The sequence below is a fragment of the Delphinapterus leucas genome, chromosome 16 (assembly GCF_059928025.1).
Source record: "Delphinapterus leucas isolate spDelLeu-1000000601 "Yukka" chromosome 16, BTC_Dleu_Yukka2, whole genome shotgun sequence".
Taxonomy (NCBI): domain Eukaryota; kingdom Metazoa; phylum Chordata; class Mammalia; order Artiodactyla; family Monodontidae; genus Delphinapterus; species Delphinapterus leucas.
This window is the reverse complement of record NC_143144.1, coordinates 56,659,884-56,676,207: the sequence shown is the minus strand read 5'-3', so window position 1 is coordinate 56,676,207 and position 16,324 is coordinate 56,659,884. Positions and strand designations below refer to the sequence as shown.

General features: G+C 52.4%; 1 protein-coding gene across 1 annotated transcript in view; it reads left to right on the top strand.

The window, feature by feature from the left end:
* The window catches only part of SLIT1 (slit guidance ligand 1), a 58,926-nt gene that overhangs the window by 3,342 nt on the left and 39,260 nt on the right, over positions 1 to 16,324 (top strand). Inside the window, exons 4-14 of the mRNA XM_089897983.1 lie at positions 210 to 373; positions 2,739 to 2,886; positions 3,491 to 3,562; positions 4,078 to 4,149; positions 6,434 to 6,505; positions 7,231 to 7,374; positions 13,859 to 14,022; positions 14,703 to 14,726; positions 14,857 to 15,001; positions 15,619 to 15,693; positions 15,849 to 15,992. Of these exons, the coding sequence (XP_089754109.1) occupies positions 210 to 373; positions 2,739 to 2,886; positions 3,491 to 3,562; positions 4,078 to 4,149; positions 6,434 to 6,505; positions 7,231 to 7,374; positions 13,859 to 14,022; positions 14,703 to 14,726; positions 14,857 to 15,001; positions 15,619 to 15,693; positions 15,849 to 15,992 (1,224 nt within the window). The remainder of the gene's footprint in view (positions 1 to 209; positions 374 to 2,738; positions 2,887 to 3,490; positions 3,563 to 4,077; positions 4,150 to 6,433; positions 6,506 to 7,230; positions 7,375 to 13,858; positions 14,023 to 14,702; positions 14,727 to 14,856; positions 15,002 to 15,618; positions 15,694 to 15,848; positions 15,993 to 16,324) is intronic.

Genomic DNA, 16,324 nt, shown 5'->3' with positions numbered 1-16,324 from the left:
GCAGCTGCTGGGAAGTTTCCTGCTGCTGCAGATAATCCCCAAGTCGGGGCTGAGCCGCGCAGCTGACTGGGTGTAGGCCGGGCCCCGACCCAGTGGAGCGCCAGGGGCTCGGCCCCCTGCCCCGTGGGCGAAGGGGCTCCCACTGTGCGGCCAGGGGCTGGGGGCCCAGGTGGGTCGTGAGCCACCCTGTCTCCTCCCTCACCCCACAGCCGCCTGCACTCCAACCACCTGTTCTGCGACTGCCACCTGGCCTGGCTCTCCCAGTGGCTGAGGCAGCGGCCAACCATCGGGCTCTTCACCCAGTGCTCGGGCCCTGCCAGCCTGCGCGGCCTCAACGTGGCTGAGGTCCAGAAGAGTGAGTTCAGCTGCCCAGGTGGGTGCAGGCCCTGCCGGGTCTCTCGGCTGCCCTTCGCCTGCCCCCCGCCCCGCCTCCTGTTCCCTCCCACTAACCTCCTGTCAGCACGCATTAACATCTGGCCCACCCGTGACCTCCGGTCCTCATCCATGGATGGGGTGAGGACATCTCACCGTCTCCTACCCTCGCTCATGTTCTCTCCTGTCCCTACTCATTGTGTCCTGTCCTCACTGCTCTCCTTCTCCTTCCCCATCTGTTGTCTCACCCATCACCTTTGTCTCCACATCACCTCTTGCCTCCACTGCATTTCCCCTCCTGTCTCCTACCCATCACTTCTTTCCTGTCCCCACCCATTGTCCCCTTCTGTCCCATCCCTTCTACCCAATGTCTCCCTTTTGCTTCTTTGCTTCTACCCAGAGCTCCCGCCCTTGCCTCCCACCCCTCACTCCACCCACTCCTTGCCCCCTCCTATTACCCCCTCTCCCATCGCCCATTGTCTCACCCCTGCTATCTGGAAAAGTCATTAAGTTGGGCCTTCTAGCCTTGGTTCTAGCCTTCTAGCCCTGGTTCGAAGTGAAATGGACTCCAGAGTCCATTCCACCTGGGGTCCTGGGAGAGCCTCCTGCCTGGCCACCCCACTTCCTTTCTGGCCCCTCCAATCTCCATACTGCAGCCAGAAAGACCTAAAGAGAGCCACAGGTTTGGGCTGGTCACTGTTGCTTTGTCCCTACCTGGCCTTTCAGTGCTCCTAGGAGAGTCCAAACTGCCCTCCAGCTCTGCGAGGCTGGACGAGGGCATCTGTGCCTCCTCTGCCTGGTGGCTTCCTCACTGTTGCGTCTCAGTCGTGCCTGCCTCTGCCCCTCCCGGGAGCAGATGCCTCCCACCCTGGCCTCCTGGCAGGCTGTTTCCCTGCTGGTTACATCCTCCCCACCTTGCTGCTCCCTTCTCAACCTGCAGGGCCCAGGGAGCCTTCCCTGGCCCCAGAGGGAGTCCCGCATAGACTGATCGCAAAGTCCATGAAAACATGGGTACGTGTGCTGTGTTCTCTGGCCATTTCTTAGTACTGTGCTCACACTTGACACAGAGAGATAGATGCTCAAGGGATGTTTGCTGAGTGAATGACCAGCTCACAGATCCGTGACAGAGGATTAGGGGCTGCCCATTCCCCCCAAGCCTGTGGATCTGAGCCCGCCAGCCACACAGAGCTCGGCCTCCTCTCCTCAGGGTGAGGCTCGGGGGTGGGGGGGCTGTCCCCTCCCCCTCAGCGCCGGCAGCCCCCGAGACTCTGCACTCGAACACCGCCGTGCTCAGGGCTGCGGCGTGTGTGAGACGTGATTCTGCAGCTCCACTGCTAGGTATGTGCACATGTTCTGCCAAACACACGTCCAAGAACATCCAAGCAACGTTTTTCATAATATCCCAGACTTGGAGATTGCCCAAATGTCCACCAACAGGAGACTGGATTAGCCAATGATGGCATATCCGTACAATAGACTATGAGTCAGCAATAGAAAAGAACAAACTACACAACAACATGGGCAAATCTCGGAGATTTTACGTTGAGTGCAAGAAGCCAGATGCAAGAGAGCCTGCCGTCTGCTTTCCTTTATGTGCAGTCCACAGACAAGCAGAGCAGATCTTTGGTGATAGGTCTCAGAATAGTGGCTACCTCAGGGAAGGAGCATGAGGGAACCTTCTTGGGTGATAGAAATATTCCACGTCGGGGGGGCGGTTCTGTGGCTGTACCCACATGTGGCAATGCAGCCAGCTGTACACTTACGATGGTGCACTTGGTATAACCGATGATACCTCGGTTTTAAAAAGTGTGGGTCCTTAACATCAGACACTGGGCTTCACCCTGATCTCACCACCTATGTGGTGAGATTCCATGTGCTATTAATTAATGTTGAGGATGTGTGAATTTCATGTGCTAATTAATTAATGTTGAGGACTCAGTTTTCTCACCTGTAAAGTGGCCACAATGATGTCATGCTCTTTGCAGTAGGATTCAACGAGATACTGCATGTACGACACTTACTATGGCATGTGGCACAGAGTAAGCGCTCAATAAACATGGTCCTTGTCATACTCAGGCCAGAAGTGTTGAGTGACTTGGACTAGAGCCTGGAGCCTCAGAACTGAGGGTAGGATTTCCTAGCGTGCAAATCACATGCTCATGTAGCACAGTTATGTTCAGATTCAAGTTCAGCAAACAAGTACCTGCTATGTACCAGGCACCTGCAGAGTTACATCATGGTCCTTGGTGATCTCCTCTGGTTCATCCTCATTTAGAGAAGCACCTTGTTCCCATCCATCAGTCCGTATCTGGGAAGGGAGGTCCTGGCCCAGGGCCCCCTGAGGTCACAGCCCACTGTCTCCACAGGCCAGGGGGAGGCGGGGCACGTGCCTTCCTGCACCCTCTCCTCCGGCTCCTGCCCAGCCATGTGCACCTGTAGCAACGGCATTGTGGATTGTCGTGGCAAAGGCCTCACCGCCATCCCCGCCAACCTGCCCGAGACCATGACGGAGATGTGAGTACAAGCAGGGCAGGCGCTGGGATGCACCCCTCTGGCCAGGCCAGGCTGTGGTGGGCCAGTGAAGAGCCAGTGCAGGCGCTACGCCAAGGCTTGCCCTGAGGCCCCTCAGTGCAAACGGAGAAGACATGCTTTGCCTCAGCTGGGCCGAGTTGTCTGCCTAAGGCTGGCAACTCTGGAGGGTTGGAGAGGGGTATGCCTCTGTGGTCCATCTGTCCAGCCCAGCTGGGTGAGTCTGCTAGAATTGGTTTCTTAGGGACTTCCCTGGCGGTCCAGTGGTTAAGACTCCTCGCTTCCACCGCAGGGGGCACGGGTTCGATCCCTGGTCGGGGAACTAAGATCCTGCAAGCCCCGTGGTGCGGCCAAAAAAAAAAAAAAAAGAATTGGTTTCTTAGTATTAGCATCATTGGTGAGCCCCTTTCAGCCATGGCAGCCTGGGATAATGGAGCTTGAAAACCTGTCCCTTTTCTCTGCCTGTGGCAGCCCCCCTACCTCCAGATGGAGGGTGGGAGCAGAGGCTGGCGGGCAAAGGGCCTGGTTTGGGCAACGGCAGGGGTGGGGTGACCTGCCCTTGTCCTTCCTCGGTGTTCTCTCTCTGCAGCCGCCTGGAGCTCAATGGGATCAAGTCCATCCCCCCCGGAGCCTTCTCTCCCTACAGAAAGCTTCGGAGGATGTGAGTGCCTCCTGCTGTTTCCTGGGGGTCAGCACGGGGCTGAGCCTGGAGCAGGCAGGCCACAGCCCCAGGGCAGGTCCTGACTCTGCCTGCCGTGGCTGAGCCCCCGGCAAAGCCATCATCTGGCCTTCCTACCAGGCTCATCTGTGACATGGGGATGGCGGTGGTGCGACCTCCTTGAAGGGCTGTCTTGCGGCCTAAATAGGATGCTGAGCCCGAGCCTGGCACATGACCAGAGCTGACCATTTCAGCTTGGGCACCCATAGAAGCAGTTGAGGCTGTGAGGGGTGTGTGTAGGGGAAAGCTAGGGTACCCACCCGTGCATGACCCTTGGATTGCACAGGGAAATAGTGGGCAGTCGTGGGTTTTTCGGGTGGATGGGGAGCTGGCCCTTCTCTTTCCTAATTTCAAAGAAACCCCTGCCCTCCTGTGGTATCTGGGAGGTAGGGGGGACAGTCAGGACTTGGTGGCCACTGAGAGATTCAGCCACCGTCTCTCCTCTGCTCACCTTGCAGAGACTTGAGCAACAACCAGATCTCGGAGATTGCGCCCGACGCCTTCCAGGGCCTCCGGTCCCTGAACTCGCTGTGAGTAGCAGTGCCAAGGCTCTGTAGTGGTCCAGGGCATCCCCCAAGGAGGCTGGCAGGGCCCAGGGCTCAGGGCCCCTCTGGTGGGCGCTAGAGAAGGAGCACAGACAGCCTCAGTGGGTCTCCCACTGGCTGCAGTGACCAGGGTGGCTGTACCCAGCTTTCCCTTCCTCTTTGTGGACCCTCTGCAGCTGGGAGGGGGAGGAGGGAGTCAAGGGCTGAGTGCATGGAAAAGCTAGGCAGAGCTGTTGCCCCTGACAACTGTGATGCTCTCCCTTCTGCGGTGGGGATTTTCCCAGCCTTCTTTGTGGCAGTCATCTGACTCAGCCCAGCCTTCATGTTGGCCCCGCCTCCCCACAGAGGCCCAGCACTCCGTCCTCCTAAGCCTTGCCTGGGTCCTATAATGGCGGCAGCCACCAGCTCCAGTTGTGAAATCTGCCACAGCTTACATCTTTTGTCCCAAACATGCTCTGATCTCAAGTTGTAATGAGTGATTGTGAAGAGTGTTTCCTGCCTCCCCTGCCTCCCCGACCCTGTCCAGTATTTCCTTTCCCTCAACAGTTTGCTGGGGATCCATCAATCTACAAAACGTTGTGTGGCATTGAAAATTAATCTCGGAAATGTTACTTCATCTCGTTTTCCAAGAACCCTTGCTCGCTCTCCCAGGGTCACTAAGCCCCTCACTCTCTGAGGTCCCATGGTACTTTGTCTCCATACAGAGTGAACTCAGGGTGTCCTATAGTCAGGCTAGCTCCCTGTTGATGGAGGCCATTCATTTGTCTTAGGAATGAGTATTTTCACCCGTCCCTTGGCAGCACTGGACATGGGCTTGGCGTTGATTCGGGGCCTAGGAATTGGAACAGAATGGAATTCCCCCTGGGGCAGTGCAGGAGGCCGCTAGCTCAGTGTCTTCTGTGTGCACCCTCTTCTCTTGGAATAGAGTGCAAGGTAGTGCGTGGGGCCGTTGGGAATGGCACCCCTAAAACTGTGCAGTGTGCAACCTACACAGCTGTACACGACAGCCTGGTGATGGGTCACTGTCCTTGGCTGAGAGATCCTGAAGGTGGCTGCCAAAATGCAGGGTCTTCCTCTGAAAAGTGAGCGAATCTCCTCCTATATTGGAACATGACAGTAGCCCATCTAAGTGGGTTCCTGTTGCTCATGGGTATCTGGTCGCAGCCGCCCCCTCACCATATAGGAACTTTTATGCCGAGGTCATGCAAAAAGTGGACATTGACAGTGTCTGCCTGGTCAGGCCCTGACCTGGTACCCCTGCCTCAATTCCTGCCCCCTGCATTACTCCACACAGCAGATGGGGGGATCTTTCCAATGGGAGTCTGATGATGTCCCAGAGGCTTCCTGGTGCTGGCTGTGTAAAATCCAAGCTACTGTCCCATTCGTTTCCTCCACTCAAGCCACACTGGAGCTCTCCACATGGGCCAACCCGGATTCTACTTGGCTCCTGCTACGCCGTCCTCCAAGAACCATCTCAGAGATGGCACACTCTGTTTTTACTCAGACAGAATGTTTCCGGGGGTGGCTGGGGGGGCCACTTGTGAGATTGGAACGTAATACACCCCCCTCCCCAGGCCCCATGATGCTTTCACCATCTGTCTGAACCCATTTCTGCCTGCCTGTCTTTTTTGAACCTTTGCATTTTTTCTGATTATATATGGAATTCATGCTCCATGTAGAAAACTTTGAAAATTCTAAAGCATAAAACAACCCACTCGCAGTCCTGCCGCCAGATCTCAGCACAGCTAACACTTTGCTCTGTTTCCTTCTGGTGTTTTGTCTGTGCTGGAAAGACTCGCTTGATGTGCTGGAGCTCATACCGCACGTGCCTTCTGGCATTCCAGTTTTTGCTTGTAATTCCCTGAAAATATGTTAATTTTTCCTGCCCTAGGGATTTTCTTCTCTTTGAACAATCTCCTTTTGGATCCCCAACCAGGTTAATTTCCCATGAGGTTCCCCGGAGGGGCCCTTGCAGGCTTCTGTGGGATCCGTGTGTGAGGGCAGGGAGTGAGGGAGGGGTGCTCCCGCAGTGATGGGGATCGTGCTGCCTCTATCCCATAGGGTACCTTTGTGCAGAGTAGGGACCGGCGACCCCTTCCTGTCGCACTTTACTGCCATCTGCTGGCCACTGTTATAACAAGCCTACACTGCTGGGACCTGGCATGTGAAAGGCATAGGGGTGGCACCATTGTGTGGGCAGGACTTGCAGAGCTGTGCCCCGGCCTGCCGGGCTGTCCTCTAACTCTCCTTTCTGCTGCCTTCTCTCCAGGGTCCTCTATGGGAACAAGATCACAGACCTCCCCCGGGGAGTGTTTGGAGGCCTGTTCACCCTACAGCTCCTGTAAGGACCCAAATGCGAGTGACCTTGGGTGGGACCCATGGAGGGGGGGCAGTATTCCTCCGGCCTCTCTTTCGTCCTCTTTGGGGTGTGGGAGGCAAAGACCTTGGGGAATGGCAGGCCTGGCAAGGCTGTGAGAGTCTAGGGGGCTCTGCAGAGGCCAGAGAGGGAGGCAGAGGTGGATGCAGAGCTGATTGCAGGACGCCTGAGCTGAGAGGCCGCTGAGATGCGAACTGTGTTCCTGCTGAGCTCGGTGTGGTTGGGGACAGAGCTGTCTCCTGCAGGAGGACACCCAGGCCCAGGTCAGCCTCCTTGAGCGCTGAGCGTTCAGGCAAGGATTCTCTCCCAGGACCCAAGAAGCACAGAAGCCAAATGCACCCTCTCACCTCCTGGGAAACCCAGCAGAAGGGGAGGAGAAGGGTACCCCCAAATGCCTTTGGGAGGTGACTTGGCCACTGTGCTCTCTGCTGTCTCAGAATCCCATTGGGCACCTCTAGCAGTTCCTTGAAAGAGAGAAGCGTGGGGGACTAAATGGTCCCTGTGCACAGAGAAGGCAGCCGGAGCTCCTCTGCGTGGAGTGGACACCCAGAGGGCCAGATCCCCTGCACCTACTTCCGTGGACTCCTCCCTGACATAACGCGTGCTTGGCACCTAGGAAGGTGCCCAGGACATGATGAGTCCAATTCTGTGCCTCTCCCCTCACCATCTGGCCCTGGCTCTGCCCACAGGCTCCTGAATGCCAACAAGATCAACTGCATCCGGCCCAACATCTTCCAGGATCTGCAGAACCTCTCACTGCTCTCCCTGTATGACAACAAGATCCAGAGTCTCGCCAAGGGCACCTTCACCTCCCTGCGGGCCATCCAGACCCTGTGAGTGCCCTCTTGCCCTCCCCCTCCGCCCACCCCAGCAGGTGGACCTAAGGGAGGTAACAGCCTCCAGGTACAGGCAGCGGTCTTGGCCTGTGCCTTTGGCTCACCGGGTATGGCCTCTGGTAGAGGACAGATTCTGGGTTAGACAAACCTGGGTTCAGATTCCAGCTATGCTCCTTATTGGCTGTGTGGCCCTGGGCAAGTTAATTAGCTTCTCTGGGGCTCAGTTTACTCATTCATAAAATGTAGATATCACCTTCTTCATAGGAATGTGGAATTGGGATGCATTTTACAATTGATGGCATGTTTAATGGGCAGCGTTTTGTTCTTTCTTGATAATACATAAAATAATAGTGCATCTTGCAGTTGATAATGTCTTAAATGAAATACAGTGACAGCAATGCTGATTATAAATTAAAAATTAGAAGAGCAACAATTCTAGGAAGGTTTATTCCTAGGCATTTTATTCTTTCTGTTGCAATGGTAAATGGGATTGTTTCCTTAATTTCTCTTTCAGACTTTTCATCGTTAGTGTATAGGAATGCAAGAGATTTCTGTGCATTAAAATTTTTTTAAAAATAAAGAGCATTTTAAAATCCCCTCCCTCATAAATAAATAGATAGATAAACAAAGAAATAAGTAAATGCCTATGCAGTACAATTGGCGGATACTGGTTGATGTGTTACTTAAGTTTTTAATCTGTGGGTGTGGTCTCCATTTCCATTTTCCTTGCGCGTTATTTGTTGAAGACACTGCTTTACTGGACCCATAGAGCTCCCCACAGTCTGGATTTGCTTATTGCATCCCCTGTGGTGTAGTTTCGCATGTTCCTCTGTTCTCTCTAGGTCCTGCAGATAGAAAATTTCATCTAGGAGCTTGGGTCAGGTTCAGGTATTTTTTCTTTTTCTGGCAAGATGACTTCGTAGTATTGTGTACTTTCAACAGGAGGCTCACGATATCTGTTTTTTCTTTTTTTTTTTGTAATAAACACAGTCATTGATTTCAATGCCTAGACCCACTTGTTCATTAGGGATCCTGAAATGGTGATATGTGAATTCTAACATTCCTTCTTCATTTGATAATGCTGTTGCAGTTACGCTTTAAAGGAGTCCTTATTTTTTAGCTGGAAGGCTTCTGTATAGGGAAACTTCTCTTCTACTATTTGGTTAAACTCAGGCACTACATTCCACATCTTTAGTTCTGAGCCTGCAGTTTGACTCAGCGTGCTGACCCGTGGGTCCTGTGGTGCGTGCCTGATGGGCATTTATTATTAATATTACCGTGGCCATTGTTGTCGTTGCCAGCCCTGCCACTGTTTACCCGCTGTGCAGTGCCCTCTGTCAGCTAAGATCTGCACGAGTGCTGGGATGAGTGTGAAACAGATCGAGTAGAAGGCACAGCTCCTGCTCCCTTGGGACCCTGCACGTCAGCAGGGATGTCAGCCATGAAGACAAACTCATTAGAGCCCACATACCCGCCGGCAGCCCACTACTGCTAATTAATTTACTTATAGCCAGGGAGAGGGGGAGGGAGCACCACGGGGAAATCTTGCCAAGTATGTGAAATGAGATGTCACAGGGAGACATTGGAAAGGTGGATTATTTCACAAAGCTGGCAGAACATCTGAGAGGAATGCACTAAAGAGATTTCAGGGCTGGGGACACACACGCAGGAAAGCCTTGGGGATGGGGAATGGGGCTGAGCGTCTCATGTGAGGAGCTGTCTCGCTTTCAGGGTGGAAGGGGAGCTAGTACATCAAATGGGTCGTGCTCACCAGGGGCGGCCTCTGTCTGTGTCCATTCACCTGGCTGGATTTCAGGAGTGCTTCTGCCCTCCTAAGTACCATCCCTGAGGTCTTGGCCACTTCCACCAAGGCAATAGTAGGGCACAAAGCTGGAGCAGAGTGTTAGAAAAGGAAGGTTTCCCATAGGAGAGATGGCAATAGTAGTAATACTGATAATAGCGATAGTCACCGCTGTTTATTACTGAAGGCCAGGACACTGTTCTTTGCGTGTATTATCTTACTTAATACTTACAATGACCTATGAATGAAGGTTCTATCATCCTTGCCTTACTTATAAGGAAACTGAGGCAGAGGCAGACTCACCCTAGGTCACATAACATCTAGTAGAGCAGGGATTTGGTCTCAGGCATCTCTTCACTGGCACTGAGAAATTAGTTAACTTGCCCCTAAATTGTGCTTTTACCCTAAGAATTGACCTCATTGTTAAGGCTGTAAAGCAAAACTGAACTTCGTGAACAACTGTTATATATTGACAACTGAAGTACAATTTAGAACAAGGATTTTAAAAATGCACATCCGGGGTACAATCAGATATTGTTATTACAGCCTCAGATAGTTAAACCCTTGGCGGAGTCTTATGTCAGAACCGAGCGGATTTCAGCTTACAATATCTTGCTTGATTTGTTGGTAGCTCCAAGATCTGTGGCTGAGCGCCATGTGTCATGGTATTGATTTTGTAGTTTTACTTGCCCCAAGAGGTTAAAAAAAAATTTTTTTAAAGCTTGAATGAGGTGTAAAATTCACCTGTTCTGAGTGTACAATTCAGTGATTTTTAGTAAATTTACAGTTCAACTATCACTACAATTCAATTTTAGAACGTTTTCCATTACCCCCCCAAATCCTTTGTGCCCATTTGCAATCAATTCCTATTTCCAGCCTAACCCCAGGCAAGCACTAATCTAATTTCTGTCTCTATAGATTTGCCTTTTCTAGATATTTCATAAAAATGGACTTCTGTGATATATCTTTTGTGACTGACTTCTTTTGCTTAGCATAATGGTTTTGAGATTCCTTCATATTGCAAGTATGTATTGGGTTGACCAAAAGGTGCGTTCGGTGTCTTCCGTAAGATGGCTCTAGTAGCGCTTAGTTGTCTTTAACTTCATTCGAAACAATTTTGTTAGACTGTATTGTGACAGCTGTCATATCAGCGTGCATTTTTTAAAAAACTTATCAAAATTGGTGAATTTTTGTGTAGCCATTTCAATATTGAAGATGGAAGAACAAAAACATTTTTGGCATACTGTGCTTCATTATTTCAAGAAAGTAAAAAAGCAACTGAAACGCACAAAAAGATTTGTGCAGTGTATGGAGGAGGTGCTGTGACTGATCGAACGTGTCAAAAGTGGTTTGCGGAGTTTTGTGCTGGACAATGCTCCACGGTTGGGTAGACTGGTTGAATTTATAGCGATCAAATTGAAACAGTAATTAAGAACAATCAACGTTATACTGCGAGGAAGATAGCCGACATACTCAAAATGTCCAAATCAAGCGTTGAAAATCATTTGCACCAGCTTGGTTATGTTAATCGCTTTGATGTTTGGGTTCCACATAAGTTAAGAGAAAAAAAACTTCTTGACCATATTTCCGCATGCTATTCTCTACTGAAACGTAATGAAAGTGTTCTGTTTTTAAAACAAATTGTGATGGGCAATGAAAAGTGGATACTGTGCAACGATATGGAACAAAAGATATCATGGGGCAAGCGAAATGAACCACCACCTACCACACCAAAGGCTGGTCTTCATCCAAAGAAGGTGATGTTGCGTATATGGTGGGATTGGAAGGGAGTCCTCTATTATGAGCAACTTCTGGAAAACCAAACGATTAATTCCAACAAGTACTGCTCGCAGTTAGACCAACTGAAAGCAGCACTCGACGAGAAGCGTCCAGAATTAGTCAACAGAAAACACATAATCTTCCATCAGGATAACACAAGAACGCATGTTTCTTTGATGACCAGGCAAAAACTGTTACAGCTTGGCGGGGAAGTTCTGATTCATCCGCCTTTGGATTTTCATTTATTTCAGTCTTTACAAAATTCTCTTAATGGAAAAAATTTCAATTCCCTGGAAGATTGTAAAAAGCACCTGGAACAGTTTTTTGCTCACAAAGATAAAAAGTTTTGGGAAGGTGGAATTATGAAGTTGCCTGAAAAATGGCAGAAGGTAGTGGAACAAAAGGGTGAATACGTTGTTTAATAAATTCTTGGTGAAAATGAAAAATGTGTCTTTTATTTTTACTTAAAAACCGAAGGCACTTTTTGGCCAACCCAATAACAGTATTTGTTCCTTTTTATTGCCAAACAATTTTCCATTGCATGCACATTTTGTTTATCCCTCCTCACTGTTGGACATTTAGCTCATTCCCACTTTGGGACCATTATGAATAATGCTGCTGTGAACATTTTCTTACACATCTTTGTGAGGACAAAGGGTTTCATTTCTCTTGGAATTTCTGGGTCACATGGGAAATTTATGTTTAACCTTTTAAGAAACTGCCACTGTTTTCCAAAGTGGCTCTACATTTTACATTCCCACCAGCAATGTTATGAAGGTTCCAATTTCTCTACATCCTTGCCCACACTTGGTATCGGTTTTCTTTATGATTACAGCCATCCTAGTGGGTTTGAAGTGGTAGCTCATTATGGGTTTAATTTGACTAATGATGTTGAGTATCTGCCCAAAAGATTTTTAGTTGTGACTTCTTAATGCTTAATCCAAGAAAGAGACTGGGAATCGGTCTCCCCTTCTACCTTCCACTATCAGAAACGTGCATGGAGATAATTGTCTGGCCACATGTGCGGCCTCTTTCTGGGTGTGCCTTTAACATAATTATCTTTTCCCAAGCAGATTTTTTTCTTCCTCCTGAGCATTTTCTCTCCCCAGTTCCCTGCTCTTTACACCTTCTAAAAATTCTACTTTATGTCAGATACTTAAGTTTATACAGAAGCCACTTGCCTCTGTGGGTGATTCAAGTTTTGTAGGTTGCTTTTGACAAAAATAGCCTGTTCTTAAAAAGGATGTATTCTACTCTGCACCCCTTGGACATTTTAATACGTGACTGAACAACATAATTGAGTTGATTTTAAACAGAGTTTTCTGCCAAGATTGTGATACAGGGAAGCAATTCGTTCAGGCAGAGGCTGTGTCCTAAGGCACAAATAGATGTGGATGGGGCGGGTGGAAGGATCCCAGAGCAATCCCTGAATCCTGGTGTACTTTAGATTAGCTACGAACTCTGCCCTGGGGAGTCAGCACGCACTTCGTCGCTGTGCAAATTGGCAGTTTAAATCGGGGTAACAAACCATCCAACGGGATGCAGAAGGGGTGGGAGGGGCCTGGCCCACCTGGTGGAGCTGAGAGGAGCCAGGACTCAGGCAGGAAAGTGGGGTGGGTGCTCCAAAGGGGAGTGGCAAGGACAGCTGGGCAGGGAAAACTGTCACCAAGCATACTGACCAGTGGCCAGAGGGTGGAGCCCAGGAGGGGATGGATGGAGAGAGAGTGGTCAAGGTCTGAGCTGAGCTGAGCGCAGACTCTGGGCAAGGGCTTGTGCCTCTGTTTGGAGAGAGCTGTGTGGCCCTAGCAGGAGCCTGGGCTGAGGCCAATATGTAGATGACTTGAATTAATGACATTAGATGGAGGAAGAGTAGCCATGGCATGGCGAGTCCTCTGAGCTGGCCCCATGCAGAAGCATTGGCTCTTGGGAACAGTAGTCAGGACAGGTGCTGGATTCTTTTCCCTGGCTGTCTCAGTGTAGAAAGCAGGGCACTCAGTGCCACACTGGCCCAGACACAGGTGGGCAAGCCGGCTGCTAGGTGGTTCAGATGTGGCTGGTCTGAGCCTGCAGGGCAGTCAGGGCCAATGGGAAAGACAGCCCTGTGGTCACTTACAGTGACCCGGGTTCCCTCAGCTAGTATCACCTGTGAGCTGCCCCCACCCCACACTTATCCTGTGGGTAACACAGGGAGCCGGCAAGAAGATATGAGTGGTTCCCCAATAAGCAGCTACTCAGTAATGCTTTCTGAGTTTCCCTGTGTCAAGAGACGGCCTGTAGAATGGTCAAGAGGGGGCAACCCCTATGGCCTGGGCTAGGAACGGAGATTCCATGGAAAGCTGAGGGGCCGCAGCAGGCACTTTGAGACCTCCTACCCCAGCTGCAGGCCCAGCCTTGCCACCCTGGCCCCAGCCCCTTCTTGACAGAGGCTGTGGGAAAGAGGCTGCTGCCGCCCAAAGCCACAGGGAGGGGACAGTCCAGGACTCATGGCACCGGCGGGGTCCAAAGGCCGCTGGATGCTGAGGTCTTGGGCTCTAATGTCCGTTCCATCACCTCACCCTTGGAAGGACGGGGGTGCCCTGGCTGGTCTCTGGGTTGCTTCTGCCTCCACTCCTGTTTGTCACAGGGCAGAGGGAGGGACAGGTGAGTAGAAGGAGACGGGACAGAGTGAGGCTTGAAGGGACAGCTGGAAGCTCCAGGCTGTGGAGTTCCATCCCCACTGCCAGGCTCTGGTAAGACTTCTCCACAGGTGGTGGGCACCCCCAGGTGCTGTCCCCAGGTGGCGCATTTCTCCCCAGGCCCGGTGGGCTCTGGCCACGAGCAAGCAGTGAGGCCCCATCCAGGTGGCGGTGAGCACAACGGTGCAGCTTTGTCTCTGATCTCCCATCCGCCCCCTTTGGACAGGCATCTGGCCCAGAACCCTTTCATCTGTGACTGTAACCTCAAGTGGCTGGCGGACTTCCTGCGCACCAACCCCATCGAGACCAGCGGGGCCCGCTGCGCCAGCCCCCGGCGCCTTGCCAACAAGCGCATCGGGCAGATCAAGAGCAAGAAGTTCCGGTGCTCAGGTAGCTGCCCGCCTGCCCGCCCACCTGCCCGCCTTCAGTCTGCTCAGGGACTCTCTGATGTTCCTGGATGGTCCCAACAAGCGTGCCCTGGACCACTTTGGACCCACGCTGGAGGGTGCGGGCCCACAGTGTAGACTTGGATCTACAGTTTCCCACCCCTTGTTTTACTGAGGCCTGGGAAGGTGGTAGCGCTTGCCGAAGATACCCCAGAGAGGACAGGCAAGGACCGAGGTCCCTCTCCTCCCAGGACAGTTCTCTTTCAAGCTTTTTAAGACACTCAGGAGGCCTGGAACCCTCCTCAGAGAGATGGTTGCCTCCTCCAGGCTCTGGGGCAGCAGAAACGGCAACTGGCTGGGGACAGTGTGGGTCGGCTTCTGAGCCCGGATCCTGGTCCATCCTCACCTGTGCCGTTGTATGTGAACGTTCCCGTGGTTTTGGTGCTCCCTGGAAGAGGTTTACTTGGGTGTGGTGCTGTCCCCTGCATCAGCCTGGGCCAGGAATATCTGTGTTCGTAGCAAGACCTTCACACAGGGGCTGGGTGGGTGGGCTCCGGGGCCTTGGTTTGTGACCCGAGCCTGGTTCCTGGGGCAGCTTCCGCTGGGCAGCAGGGCTGAGGCCTGGGCTGTTCCTGCATGGTCTGGACAATCCCAGCAGTGTAGTGTTTCTGCTTCTCTCCCCAGCCAAAGAGCAGTACTTCATTCCAGGTAAGAGGGGGGACCAAGGCCGGCCTGGGTGGGACGGTGGCAGTGGGAGGCCAGGGAGGCCCGGGAGACTCTGGGCTGGGCAGGGCTGCTTGGAACTCCTCCGCCCCTGGCCCCTGCCCTCTCACCACAGGCACAGAGGATTATCAGCTGAACAGCGAATGCAACAGCGACGTGGTCTGTCCCCACAAGTGCCGCTGCGAGGCCAGCATGGTGGAGTGCTCCGGCCTCAAGCTCACCAAGATCCCTGAGCGCATCCCCCAGGCCACGGCCGAGCTGTGAGAGCCCCCAGCCGCACCACGCCCTCACCTGCCCCCAGCTCCCACGGACCCTCCCGGCCCTCCTCCGGGTTTTCCTCTGTCGCAGCTCTATTTGGGGACCACTGGAGACCCCACCTCGGGAGCATGCCCGCTGCTGGGTCCAGCAGGAAGTGGTCCCTCTGCTTCTCACTCCTGGTCCCACACGCCCTGCTGAGGCAGTCTCTGGCCCGCGGGGCAGGTCGCCAGCCTGAGCCAGGGCGGCTTCTCTCAATCATGCTTTTGCTTTCTTTGTGGGGACCTGATTCCATCAGCTAAAGTTGTAGCCTAAGCCATTCTTTTATTTTTCTTCTTTCTCTAAAAATATAAATTTGTGCACGTATATATATGCATGTGCACAGATACCTACACATGCCTGTCATTTATGTATGTAAAGTTCATGGCATTTTTCATGTTAAAATATCCCCATTCACCCCCCAGCTCTTGGTCCAGCCTTTTCTGAAATAGGATCAATTCATCTCACCAGAGAAATTCTTCTGGGAGTCCCCTTTGTTTGAGTCCCAAATGGTCTCAGTTTGGAAGATACTTTAACGTCTGTCATTTATGGATGTATAAGTTCCCTTCGTTGCTTCTTACAGACGATTAAACAACAATGAGATTTCCATCCTGGAGGCCACTGGGATGTTTAAAAAACTCACCCATCTGAAGAAAATGTGAGTTACCCGTTGGCGGGACGGTGCAGTCAGGATGCCGGTCAGGATGGGAAGGGGAAATTCTGGGTGTGGGGTAGCTCCTGTCGGGGGCAGGGCTCCCGTGCATGGGAGCTGGGTGCAGGAAAAGGGTCCTGAACTCCATAATCCTCTCCCAGCAATCTGAGCAACAACAAGGTGTCAGAGATTGAAGACGGGGCCTTCGAGGGCGCAGCCTCAGTGAGCGAGCTGCACCTGACCGCCAACCAGCTGGAGTCAATCCGGAGCGGCATGTTCCGGGGCCTGGACGGCCTGAGGACGCTGTGAGTGTGTGGCCGGGGAGCAGGGTGGGCAGAAGCCAAGCCAGAGCGTGGGCGTCTGCGTTAAAGGGAAGGGAAGAGCGAGGGTGGGAGTCTCCTTCCCTGGCCCCAGCTTGCAGGAGTTGAGGGGGCCGCGGCTGAGGACCCTGGCTGCAGCACGCCAAGTCATCAGATGTCAGTCACTGTGATGAGGGCTGCCTTCTGGTTCCCCAGGGTGGGGGGTCGATGGCGGGTGAAGGGATGGGGAGGTGGGCCCTTCCGGAGGTCCCCTCTCATCGCCCCGTGGTCAGGCTGCAAGAGCATAGCACGTGTTTTCAGTTCAGGAGTGGCTGGTG